Source organism: Meleagris gallopavo, chromosome 11 (assembly GCF_000146605.3).
Source record: "Meleagris gallopavo isolate NT-WF06-2002-E0010 breed Aviagen turkey brand Nicholas breeding stock chromosome 11, Turkey_5.1, whole genome shotgun sequence".
In the NCBI taxonomy this organism is placed as follows: Eukaryota; Metazoa; Chordata; class Aves; order Galliformes; family Phasianidae; genus Meleagris; species Meleagris gallopavo.
The window spans coordinates 23,361,052-23,373,396 of record NC_015021.2 but is presented as its reverse complement, the minus strand read 5'-3'; the positions used below and the strand labels follow the sequence as shown (position 1 = coordinate 23,373,396).

At 42.0% G+C, this 12,345-nt stretch overlaps 1 protein-coding gene and 1 long non-coding RNA gene across 2 annotated transcripts; one reads left to right on the top strand and one right to left on the bottom strand.

The window, feature by feature from the left end:
- The first annotated feature begins 6 nt into the window (after positions 1 to 6).
- Positions 7 to 12,063, top strand: EIF2A (eukaryotic translation initiation factor 2A). The gene is made up of 13 exons (XM_010717067.3): positions 7 to 312; positions 759 to 833; positions 1,616 to 1,734; positions 2,609 to 2,708; positions 3,044 to 3,126; positions 4,749 to 4,822; positions 4,962 to 5,106; positions 5,947 to 6,063; positions 7,558 to 8,129; positions 8,490 to 8,606; positions 9,425 to 9,553; positions 10,588 to 10,653; positions 11,728 to 12,063. Exons 1-13 carry the CDS (start codon positions 38 to 40, stop codon positions 11,791 to 11,793), a joined length of 1,938 nt encoding a protein of 645 aa, XP_010715369.1. The 5' UTR covers positions 7 to 37; the 3' UTR covers positions 11,794 to 12,063.
- Positions 6,342 to 8,557, bottom strand: LOC116217036. The gene is made up of 2 exons (XR_004160888.1): positions 8,471 to 8,557; positions 6,342 to 6,701 (listed from the first exon to the last, which is right to left on the bottom strand). It is a non-coding gene; the product is annotated as an uncharacterized LOC116217036 (long non-coding RNA).
- Positions 12,064 to 12,345: the final 282 nt, after the last annotated feature.

Here is a 12,345-nt window from a genome sequence, read left to right as displayed (position 1 = left end):
GCGGAGCTCGGCTGCGCTGCGCGGCGGTAACGCGCGGATGGGCTGCGGGCGCCTCGTGCCGCGCTGCCCTGCTTCAGTCCGGCGGTCAGCGTGCGGGGCGTTCCTTACAAACTTAGTTGTCTCGTTAACTCTAAATGCGAGAAAGGGGCGAGATTTCAGCGTTCGTAAGTCAATGAGGTCAAAGTTTGGCTTTGGACAGTTCTGTGAACCTGCAGCGTCTGTGTGTTTGTTTCCTCTTTCAGTGCGGGGCTCCGAAGGGCTCTTCATGGTGAACGGGCCGCCCAGCTTCACGGAGAGTCCGGTGTTCCAGAGGTACTGTGCTGTAACGGCGTGGGGCCTTCGGCACCGCTGGGCAGGCGTCACTGGGCATCGTGGGGTGGAAGGGACCCCAAAGGCCATCACGTCCCGCTCTTGGGCTGATCTCTGGCTTTCAGATTTTTTGCTGAAAAGTAGATCTAAAGTTCAGAACTGAAAAATGTGTGCATAAGTGAACTTTTCCGTACTGATAGTTGTTCAGAAATCTGCTTCTGAAGGCTTTACCTTGGCCTGACTGCGAATGTGAAAATGGCTGAGCAATTAGAATAGAATAGCTCCATTGGGAGGGACCATCCATGGTGCTACAGTCCAGCTGCACTCTTTCTGTTACAAAGCGTGATTCTGGAATACGAGACAAAAATTGTTGTGGTGTTTTAATTTTTAAAAATACTTTAATTTATGCAACACATTTGAATTCTAATGTGTGTCTCTTATTTCTTTAGGGACTTTGGAAAAAACTGCAAAGCTGTTGCTTTTAGCAAGGACGGTTCCCTCTTTGCCTGGTGCAGTGGAGAAAAGTTGGTGCATTTTATGATGCTAGTCAATTTATATAAAGTAAACTGGGTCAATTTTTGCGATATTTACCTTGTTTATGTGAAGGCTGTTGAAGTAGTGGCTTTATTTTCTAAATGTTAAATGAAATACTTGCTGTTTTTTTCATATTTATAATGCACACGTTCCCCTGTAACCTGGATATGCTTTAGTTGTTTTGCTTGTGGACTTTTTTTTTCCTGTTTCCAATACAGCAGTATTTGGTTTTCTGCGATTAGTCCAAGTAGCACAACCTTGCTGCTGGTTGTTCTTTTTCCTCCGTGACGGTATGTTCTGAGATGCAGTGAGTGCTGGGCTGCTGTTTAGCTGTGGAGGTGGAATATTTTTCAACATGTTACAAAGAAATTTGAAAATCTGCTATGTCACACCTGAACTGTTAACGAAGTTCATAGACGTTCATCCCACATATTTTTATTCAGTTAGAAGATCTTTAGCCTCCTCTGTGGAAGCATGGATGGAATCTCTGCGGGTGGAGCATACCTTGCCTCTGACTCGGAGTCAAAATGTTACATATTGAAGTACAGGATACACTTCGACCAGTGCTTTCACACTGTCAGTTTCTGTTATGCTCGGGTGTCTGGTTTTAAAGTATGTGCCTTCAAAAATGTAGTAAAAGCGGGAGGAGAAAACAGGTCTTCTCGTTTTGTACCACTGGGCACATCTGGAACAGAACCAAATACATGAAAAGTTACCTTGGCAATTATGTCATCTAAGCATGTTTCATTGAAATACCATCTTTTGGTTCCAGAGTAAATATTGTTAACGTCACCAGTGCAGGACTGCTGCGTTCCTTTGATCTTCCGAAGACCGTTTGTCTTGAATTCTCACCAAAGAATAACATTCTGGCAACGTGGCAGGCCTATTCAGGTGAGTATTTACCTACTACAAAGGTACGCAGGGTAAATGTGTATTTTAATTTCATTTAATTCCATTACTTGATTTGCCGTTGTGGCACTTTCACTGCTTGAAGGAGCAACATAGAAAACATTCAGAAAGTGACTTGGTTATTGAAATATATAGGAAAGGAGGCGAGGGGTAGGAGCTTCTGAAAGCACCTGGTGTTGCCCATTCTCACAAAGCAGTACCAACTATCGCTCTGTTAAGTGAATGTTCCCAACAAATGCCGCCTGATTTTGTGCCAACGGGGCGTTTCGATAAAATGCTGCTCAAGCAGCTTATAACGCGTAGACAAATCAGGAGTTGTCTCAGAGTGGTTACATCCGCCTCTGGACGCAGATAACATAAACATTTATTCTCTCCTCTACCTCTGTGTGGAGTTTGTTCCTAACTCAGATAAGCCACAGATTTATTGAAGCTGCATGTCTGACGTGCATGGTGTAAACGCTGTCCCTAAGTGAAAGGGTTGGCTGTAAGGTAAGGCTGTGGGGTGTGCTGTGGCGTGGGACGACTGGTGTGATGCTGGCTGTCCTGCACCATTACCAGATGCTGGCTGTGGGCTCATGGAGGCATGCTAGGAGATGTTTAAAAAGATGTCTTGGGGTCAGTGGTGACAGACTTGTGATGGAGTCCCTGCACCTCTGAATGCTAGTTCCTTCTGCAGGCTGAAAGTCTGGAGATACTATGGGTTAAGCAATTAACATCCCAGAGCTTAGCATGACAGGAGGAGGAATGTTTCTTGAAAGAAGTTTGGTTGCTTGTAGAGTCACGAGTTGGAAACATCATGATTCAAGCAGGTTTATTCCCAGGAGACCACTGCTTCAGTGCAGTGTTTTTGTTGCAGCTGCCAAAGATGGCTCAGCAGGGGCACCCAACCTACAACTTCATGATGTGAAAACTGGAAAGTGTTTGAAGTCTTTCATCCAGAAAAAGATGCAGAACTGGTAAGTAACATTTCTAGGTGTTAACTGCTTGCAAAATCTGATACAGGCGAATAAATACAACTTCTAGTGTTGTGTTGGCTTTCAGAATGTTGTCTGCTGCTAGCTGAAAGCAAGTAACTGTGCTTATAAGTACCTCTTGCTCAGCTCCTGTTGTTCATTCCTTAGTGTAAATCCACTGTCTTTTTGCACCAGAGAGAAGGACGGTGAGACAGTGTTGTTTATCTGTCTGAAGTGTATTGTGCATTGTGCTTGAACTTGTTTGGCTTTAAAAATGGAGGAGAAAAATATCTGAGATTATTGCTCTTTTTTTTTTAATTATTATTATTTAAATGTAGGTGTCCCTGCTGGGCAGATGACGAAAGTATTTGTGCCCGGAATGTGAACAATGAAGTGCACTTCTTTGAAAACAACAACTTCAGTAAGCAAGTATTTCTATGAGTGTCACTGTGTTCTACATAGGCCTCTTTTTTTTTTTTTTTTTTCCCTTTTTTCCCCCCCTACTTTTTTCTCATTTCTTACATTGCTTGCTTTTTATCTCACGTATTCCATTTTAGTTCTGGAAATTCAAAATCACTGTATTTTAATTAAGTATATTTTCTTTATTGTTTGTTTTTCTTTTCATTAATTTATCTACTTCAAATGCATTTTCAAATAAGAAAGCCTGATTTACAGGAATGAAGGGAAACTGCTGAGGAGCAGGATGGGCTGTGGGGCTCCTGTAATTGGTTGGTTTTTTTTAGAACAGAATTACTATTTAAAAAAAAAAAGTGTGTTTGTGTGTGTGTGTGCATACAGCCTTGTAAGAGTTTCTTGAGCATTAGTCCTACCGTTGTTAATGACACTAAGCTTTCTGCTGTGATTTGTCAGAGGAGAGGGATTTCAGGAAGCAGTCACAAGTGCTTTGTTTCTTTACCACGACTGGTTTATTCAGCATAACTATTCCTGTACAAAGATTCTTTCCATCTTTTTCTCAACAGGAAAAAATACCACAGAGCCTGGTAGTCATTATGCACAATGAACTACTTTCATGCTCCTAGAGAATTTCATATGCTGAACTTGCACATAATTCCTTTTTCCCCTCCTGTCTTCACTTCTGGCGCAGAAATGAAACTGTTAAGAATGCTGTTTTCCCAGTGCAGTCTGTTTACAATAAATTATTATTCCATCTGTGCAATTCTTTCTTTGTAATTTAGTTACAAAATCGGTATTAAACTCCCATTTCTGTGCCCCATCTGTGGGATTTGGAAGTGGTGCTAGGAATTCATCTCCCTCCAGCTCCTTGCAAGACGCACCCCGTAGCACTGATGTTTGCCATTCTGACAAACGCTGTATTCTGCTTCAGTCCTCTCCAGTGCAGGAGCAGTGTTGTTCTTTCTCCCTTCATCCCGCATTAAAACAGTGATTTATTTCCTCTGGTGTCTGAAGGCACCCACGTCCCCTCAGCTCCCTTCTCACTCTGCACCAGGGAAGTGTGCGTTCTCTGCTGTAGCGTGAGCCCTGCTGTTCAGCCCCAGCTTCCTTGCTACAATCAGTTGTGAGTTGGTGTTGCTTCTTTACTTTTTAAGAGTTGGCAAGGTGTAATTCCTGTGAGTTGTTACGTAAAGGAGCAACGTTCAGTGCAGAACAGCCTTTGTGAAAGCCTCCTATCAGGAGGAGTCAGCCAGTAAAGTTATGAGTGGAGAACCCCTGACTGTGCAACGGTGTGTGTTACGTGGATGTGGTGCTGCCTCCTATGAAGGCAGCACAGATAAGATGAAGGATACTGTTTGCTTAAAACACAGGCTGTATGCAATTAGGCTTCAGAAGCTTTCTTGCTGTTTGAACTTCTAAATACTAGATTTCAAAGCTAGGCTTGATCTGAGTTGTATTTTTGTAAATAAAACTAGTCAGACCTCCTGTTTGGTGGAATGGGAAGGTAATGGTTGTTTGTCTTTATATCAAACCTTTGTTATCCATGATAGAGACTCAAGAGAAAGTTCTGCTGAGTATTCCGGGCTGCTCTTTGGTGTCATCACATCTGTAACTTTTTTTTTTTTGCAGATACTATTGCAAATAAGCTTCATTTGCAAAAGGTTAATGACTTTGTGTTATCGCCAGGAGCACAGCCAACCAAGGTACTGCTGCAGTTTGTTTCCAATTTTTTCATGTTTTTCATCAAACATTACTGTTATTTTGGTGTGGTGTACTGGTAGTGAATAGACCTCGTGTTACCAAGAATTTAATCTGCAATAAAATCTCATTGCTTTGTTTTAGGTTGCTGTGTACGTTCCAGGCAGTAAAGGTGCACCATCATTTGTTAGGCTCTATCAGTATCCCAATTTTGGTGGACCTCAATCTGCGCTGGCCAATAAGAGTTTCTTTAAAGCTGACAAGGTGACAATGCTATGGAACAAAAAAGGTATTTAATCACTTTGTGAGTTTTACATTTAATTTTCATGTGTAGATAAGTACTGAGGACGGTCATTGCTGCCGATGCAGTGTTAAGGGTGCAATTCTGAACACCATGCAGTGCTCAGAACTTTTCCACGCTGACTTCTGACATGTGTATTTTTTTATTTTTTCCCCTTACTGTATCATAATTCAGAGTATTCTATGCTCTAGAAAGTTCAGGAATTGAATTGCAAATTCAAATTGAATTTTGCATTCTGCAGTAATGCATTAAAGCTGTAAACGTAAGCTTATGCGTTGATGTAGATACACAGACATGCCACGACTGGGATGAGTAGCACAGTCCTCTGCTTGCTCTGCTGTTTGTGAGCAATGAGCAGATGCAGAGTAATACTGCTCCCACCACATGCACCTGTTTTACTTCAGCCCGTGGTTGGGATACAGGGAAGGTATCACCTGGCCTCTCTGCGTCTGTCTCAGGTAGCAGACAAAAGCTGTTGATGAAGCATTTCATTTTAATGACCAGAATGCCTTCTTTCTGTCTTAGATGAAAAGCCTAGGACACTGTTGCTGCTATTGAACATCTTTTTTTTTAATGTCTGTGAAAGCACGTTCATTTTCTCGTAACTCAGCAGTGATTCAGCTTACGCCCTCCTGAGATGGGAAGGATATTAGTTTGATTTGGGTTCACGTTCAGGAGGAGTTTGAGGAGAGAATGATAACAGCGCTGACATGCAGGCAACTAATTGTAAAACTCAGTGTCAAACTAATTTCTCTTTGTGCATGGTAGCTTGTGAAAAAGCTAATGTAATATTCAGCAATTGTACTGAAATAACTGTGTGTTCTGCAGCCACTGCTGTGCTGGTCATAGCTAGCACTGACGTGGACAAAACAGGTGCGTCGTACTATGGAGAGCAAACCCTGCACTACATTGCAACAAACGGGGAAAGTGCCATCGTGCAACTACGTGAGTAGCTCTCAATTGTGGGAAATGCTGTTTCACCAGCCTTACTAATTAAAATATGCAAGTAATTCCTTTGTGAGGCTGCACAAGAGCAGAACTGGTTTTGTTTGCCAAGGAAAGACCTAGAGAATGGAGCCGGCTTAATGTTTGAGAAATCTGAAATGTTACAAAATTGAGTAGTTCTAGGTAGGGTTTGAGACATGCAATCGATTGTTACTCAAAAAGTAGGGTACAGAGCGAGAGCAATTTTTTAAAGTATATTGGAAAACGGAGGCTCTGCATCTTGTGTAGTAAAACAGAAGTAGTTTTATGATATAAAAATGATACAGTGGGAGAAGCAAGAAGACATTCTTAATTTCAGTGTTTTGTTTGAACTGAAAGTACGTTCGTTAATCTCCTGTGTGGTATTTTCTCATCATCTAGCTGCTTCTGAGGTCCAGTTTGGAAGTTTTTTCCATGCTATCATTGTCAGAGGGTTTTTCATTTTTGAACAGTATGTGCTCATGCTGCAGCCTTTGCCTTAGCTGTTGAAGCCCATCTAAAGCTGCCTTAATCCCCTCCAGCTGCTTACTGTCATGAAACTTGTAGAGATGATTTTCTTCCAGACTTCCATTTCTGCAGTTGCATTGGGATAATGTCACCTAAAAAGTTTTTAAAAGGGAAAGCACACAGGGAGTGCAGTTGCATGGCTGAAAGATAATGAGGTTCCTAAAGATAATGAGGCTTCAGAATAACGAGAATGAACCAGTTTGATATTTTGAGTCAATGTTCCGAGTTAAGGATTATGTTTGGTGCACTTGGCACTTACCTGAAATGTAGGTAAATGTATCCACGTTACAAAACGTTATTATGGTGGACCCTGCACACCTCATATGAATCCCAGTCATTAATCCATTGTTTTGTAAATCTCCTATTGTCCTAACTCCCAGAATGGCTTCCAGCAGTATCATGTTTTCATGAATATGTGTAAAACCATGGGTTTTTTTTTTTGTCCTCCCCCACTTTAAAATCTGTCTTATGAAATATTGCACGTGACCATGGTGCAGAGATGACCTAAATCAATACTTCAAGCTCTAAAAGCCGAGCTGTGCAATATTTCTTGAAGTAAAGGAAGAGAAACTTGTATCCAGCTGGTATAAAACTCCTGTTTTTGCAGGATTCCAGTGGGACAGTTTGAGAAGGTCCTGAGATAACATACTTGAGTAACAAGGAAAAATAAAAGGAATTTGTTGTACTTGAAAAAGTGTGCTTACTGTTAAAGTGCTGATGCTGACCCTACGGAGGTAATTTGGAATGTTTGCAGTTATTGTTGCAAACCTTATGAGAATGTAATGTTGTTTGTTTCCACCACTACTGTTAGTGTAACTCGTTTTCAGTCGGTAATTAAATTATAGGATTTTAGCAGAGCATGAAGATCAGAATCATTGATAGCTTTTCAGTACAAGTGAAAATAATATAATCTCATAACAATGGCTGCATGTTTTCCTTTTCCTTTAGCAAAAAATGGTCCTATTTATGATGTTGTTTGGAACCCCAATTCTGTCGAGTTTTGTGCTGTGTATGGTTTTATGCCTGCCAAAGCAACAGTTTTTAATCTGAAATGTGACCCTGTGTTTGATTTTGGAACCGGTCCTCGCAATGCTGCCTACTACAGCCCCCATGGACACATCCTGGTACTAGCAGGATTTGGAAATCTCAGGGGACAGATGGAAGTATGGGACGTTAAAAACTACAAACTCATTTCCAAGCCAGTAGCCTCCGATTCCACCTATTTTGCCTGGTGCCCTGATGGGGAGCATATTGTAACAGCTACATGCGCTCCCCGGCTGCGAGTCAGTAACGGGTATAAGATATGGCACTACACTGGCTCTGTTTTACACAACTATGAAGTTCCATCAAATGAGGAAATGTGGCAAGTTTCCTGGCAGCCATTTTTGGATGGAGTGTTCCCAGTGAAAGCAGTGAAATACCAGGCAGTCCCGAGTGAATTGCCGAGTGCTGAGCCCAAACCTGCTCAAGCTTATAGACCTCCGGCCTTGAGAAACAAACCTGTAACAAGTTCCAAGCTTGTAAGTAGATTGTTTCATGTATGCTCTAAATTGTTGTGTTCATTGTTTTGCCCGTCTTTGGAAGCTTGGCCTCAAACACGCATTTATTTTTAATGAGAGACATTAGAAGAGTAACTAGGCGAGGGATGCTATGGGGCTTTTTTAGAGGTTTCCTTGATAATCCTCTTTGACTGATACTTTGCTCCTGTTTGAAAGATTTATTCTAGAAAAATAAATTTCTTGGGAGAGGAAGGAGAAAAAACAAAAGATGAAACAGTCACCCTTCCCTCACCCCTCAGAAAAACCTACCTAAATAGCAACAACAACAAAACTAACCCAGCAACCCAGTTTTCTTTTCTTACCATGTGATTTTCTGTGCAGCATGAGGACGAGCCACCTCAGAATATGAAACCACAGTCAGGAAGCAGTGAAAAGCCACTGTCTAAAACAGCTCTGAAAAATCAAAAGAAACACGAAGCAAAGAAAGCTGCTAAACAGGTACAGCAAAAGCTGTTCTTTCAAGGATAATGTTAAATCAGTTTTCACAATGACACTGACCAGTCTCAGAGTAGTGATATTAGCTGCCCTGAAAGCCATCTGCTGATTTTGCATGAGTGGTCTTCTGGGGTGGGTGGTCTGTTTCAGTCAGACTAAGGCAGATGTAAAAGGATGACTTAATGACAGCTGTTTCAGTTAACTGAAACAAATGTTAAGATTACATAATTGTGCCTTTTCACCTTCTGGCAATCCACAAGGTTCTGTCCAGACTGGGAAGGTGAGAACGGCCTTTCTCTGCGGGTCCGGACTATGGTGGGTTACCAGGGCAGACCAGAGAGCTCTGCTCTTCTGTTTTACCCCTCTGCTTGCTGTTCTTCAGCTAAGCAGATAAAAATCACCTGCAATTTTTATACAGAGTTCTGAATTAACATAAAAGGTTAGGTTTTTACATTTCTTACACCACTTTAGAACTCCTTCTTTATCTTCAGAGTTAATGACCCATCAGACTGTAAATTGTGTTTGTCACATCACCCTTACTGATGTTTTCCCATGCTATTTGTGTTTGTTGTCTACAGGAAGTAGAATTTAAACAGGAAACAATGTGAATTACATTCCAAGAAGAGCCATTACCTCTATAATACTTAGCACAAAGCATCACAGCAAGTCATTTACAAATTTTGGAGAACACTAGCAAATCAGAGAAGGAAGAAATATTAAATAGATTAATTCAGATGATTGAAAAAATTTGTCAGCTCCATTGTAATCTGCAGATAGTGTGATATTTATTTATTTATCTATTTTAACTTACTTGCTTACAGGAGGCCAAAACTGATTGCGGTCAGGACTCCACAAAGTCTTCAGCATCACAGAATACACCACGAAGTGCTGTGCCTGTCGTGACATCAGGAGATCCTGAAATTGACAAGAAAATAAAGAATTTAAAAAAGGTAAGGGGATTTTATTTTATTTTAAGAACAACATACTTCCCTAAGAGATGGTCTTTAAGATTCAGTGTGATTGTAATGTGACTTGAGCTCAGTTTACATAGGTGGTAATTTACTGAATTTGTCAACCAACTTTCTTTGCTTTTCTGTGCTGTAAAATAGAAGTCATCATTTACTATGTCTCCTAAAGCTCCCGTCAGCCTAGACAGTAAGGAAGCTGCTCAAAAGTGCATGGAAGAGCATTCCAGTATGCTGTTACAAATATTGTTGCATGTGCAACAGAATCCTCATAAATGAGAGGAAAGAGCTTAACTGTGTTTGTTCTTAAAAAGCACCTGCATGAGGTTCCTGTTCTTGGTCTGCTTTCACCAACCCCAAATGGAACCTGCTTTGATTCTAAGCAAGACAGATCCTCTTCTTCCTTTAATCTCTAAGGGTTTTTTGTTTTGTCTTTGAGAAAAAGGGAGCACACTTCTAAGTGTTGTTGAATCTTGAATTTGAGAAGGAAACTATGCTGTGTGGTTTTGAATTTCTTCCCTAACTTCTGAGTGGTATGAGTGCAAAGTTTACTGCCAGTCTTGGAAATTCTCAAATTTAAATAGTTTCAGATTGGAAGTTGCTCTGTTCAGGCTAGAGAATCTTCTCTGTTCCTGTGAAATCCATTAGAGGTTTTTTTCCTCTTGGCTGCCTCCTGCATTTTGTGCGCTGATGGATGTTTCAGGCCTTCTAAAGAGAATGTGTGGTAAAGAGGAATAGTGATGGAGGAGTTGTTTCTGTAAATGGATTTGGCCCTTCAGTCAGATGGTGTGTGGTGTTTTTCAGAAACGAGTATTCCTGTTCTTGAAGATGTCTTGTTCTTGGGGAAAAAAAAAATCACTTATTAGGGGTATTCTGGAATGAGCATCTGGAGATGCTTAAAGGAAAAGTGCCTTCCATACTGAGATCAGCCTCCTGGTAAATCTAGCAATTGCAAGTGCAGGAACGTCTGTGTCTCTTTTTCTGGTTTTGGCTAACTTTATATTACTTTTTTTTTACAGAAACTAAAGGCAATTGAGCAGCTGAAAGAGCAGGCAGCTGCTGGCAAACAGCTAGAGAAAAATCAGGTACTGTTAAGATTTGTACAGTTGACTAGTTCACTTGTTTTGGTTTGGTTTTTTGCCCCTGCATTTTCTACATAGTTCTTTGTGATGGTACTGCTTAAATTTTGAAAGATTTTGACCTGTTGCATCCTTTCAAATTCAAAATCAGAGACAAGGAGTTCCTAGCAGCAAGCATTCAAAAGATTGCACAGAGCATACCTGCTGTTCATTTACTTGGGATCCTTACTTCTGTTTCTGACCACCCCCTTGGCCCCACTGAGGTGATACCCTGCATTCATCGTGTGGCCACCTGTGCTGTAACCACAACTTCTGTGTGTTATGTAAAATACAATGCAAGTACTGACAAAGAGTGCTAATGGAATGGCAAAACAAGTGTTTCATTACTAGGCTGTATCTTGGCCTTACAATGACCTTGTCTGGAAAAAACATGGAGTTGCTTGAGCTTGTGGTATCTGACTTCTGGTCCTTTAAACAATTGGAAAAGGAGTTGGTCCACAGGAAGAACATGTAAAGTGAAATCCTGCATCTTCAGAAAGAAAATACATACAGTTTTGTGTGTAGAGCACACACTGCTCTGTTTGTGGCAAGCTGTTTGCTCCTGGGTATATTGTAAGTCTCATTTGCCATGTTTCCTCCCGTTCTTTGCGAGTTAATCTGTACAGCTGTGTTGGACAATCTGATGGCAGTGCAATGCATTAGAAAGTCAGCTTTGGGTTCCCAACGTGGCTTCAGCTACAGAGAAAGCCAGTAGGTGTATTCTGCTATGACTTGCTGCGATAACCAAGTCAGCTAAATTAGGGCATACTCTGCCAGGGCCTGCAGGACTGGAAGATTCCTCTTCACGTACTGTCGTACTGTTCTGCCTATTATCAAATAATCATGCAGAATCTGTATCAGGCTTTTCAGAGCAGTTAGGTAGTGATGCAGTGGCTGTTTCATGGGGAGCTTTCAAAGCGGGCACCCGAGCTGTGGCCGTGCAGGGGTGCTGCTGGGCAGGGAGGAGTGCAGGACCTTTACAGCTACTGCTGTTTTGGTTTCCTGTATGAGCTACAGCTGTTGGCATTGTGCTTGTTCTAGCTGGAGAAGATTCAGAAGGAAAGTGCTCTGCTGCAGGAATTGGAGGACTTGGAGCTGGGTCTGTGAAACTTCATGTGTGCTGTTAGCAAAAATTCACCCCAAATGCAATGCGTATTAATTTGAACACCGTGAAAAGCTTCAACGATGACTGAAGATGCTGAAGTTGACGGATTTGCTGCACGTCTGCCTTCTGAAAGCTTTCTGAAGGCGCTGTGTGAGGTGTGCTGTGCCAGCAGTGCTGCTGCCCCTCTCTGCCCTGGGAGCAGAGTCTGCCTGGCGCACAGCTGTTTTGTTTAAGGAGAGGCGTTCTTTGTCGTTGGATGTAGATAAAAATAAAGAGCATTTAATAGAAAAAGCCGTTCTGTCTTCTGTGCCGGGGCAGAATTTATACAATAGCCGTCAGCAGTAACGCGGCGATCCCGTCGCCTTCTCCTCAGCGCTACTTCATGGCGCAGCTCGCAGTCACGTCTGGTAACGGCTGACGGTGACCGCGTGCTTTCACGACGGGGAGAGGTTTAAACGCCGAATTCGGTGCGAAACGGGGGTTCGGTCTGAGGAGCAGAACGGGCTCCCCGGCCTTTCCTGCCTTTTCTCCCTCCTCCCTTCCCTTCCCCCGCC

Bases quoted from the DNA above. Each gene is read 5' to 3' on its own strand.
- EIF2A (XM_010717067.3), top strand. From the start codon at position 38: ATGGGCTGCGGGCGCCTCGTGCCGCGCTGCCCTGCTTCAGTCCGGCGG. The intron at 1,735-2,608 runs GTGAGTATTTAC...TTTTTGTTGCAG, and splicing joins AACGTGGCAGGCCTATTCAG to CTGCCAAAGATGGCTCAGCA. The intron at 4,823-4,961 runs GTACTGCTGCAG...GCTTTGTTTTAG, and splicing joins CAGGAGCACAGCCAACCAAG to GTTGCTGTGTACGTTCCAGG.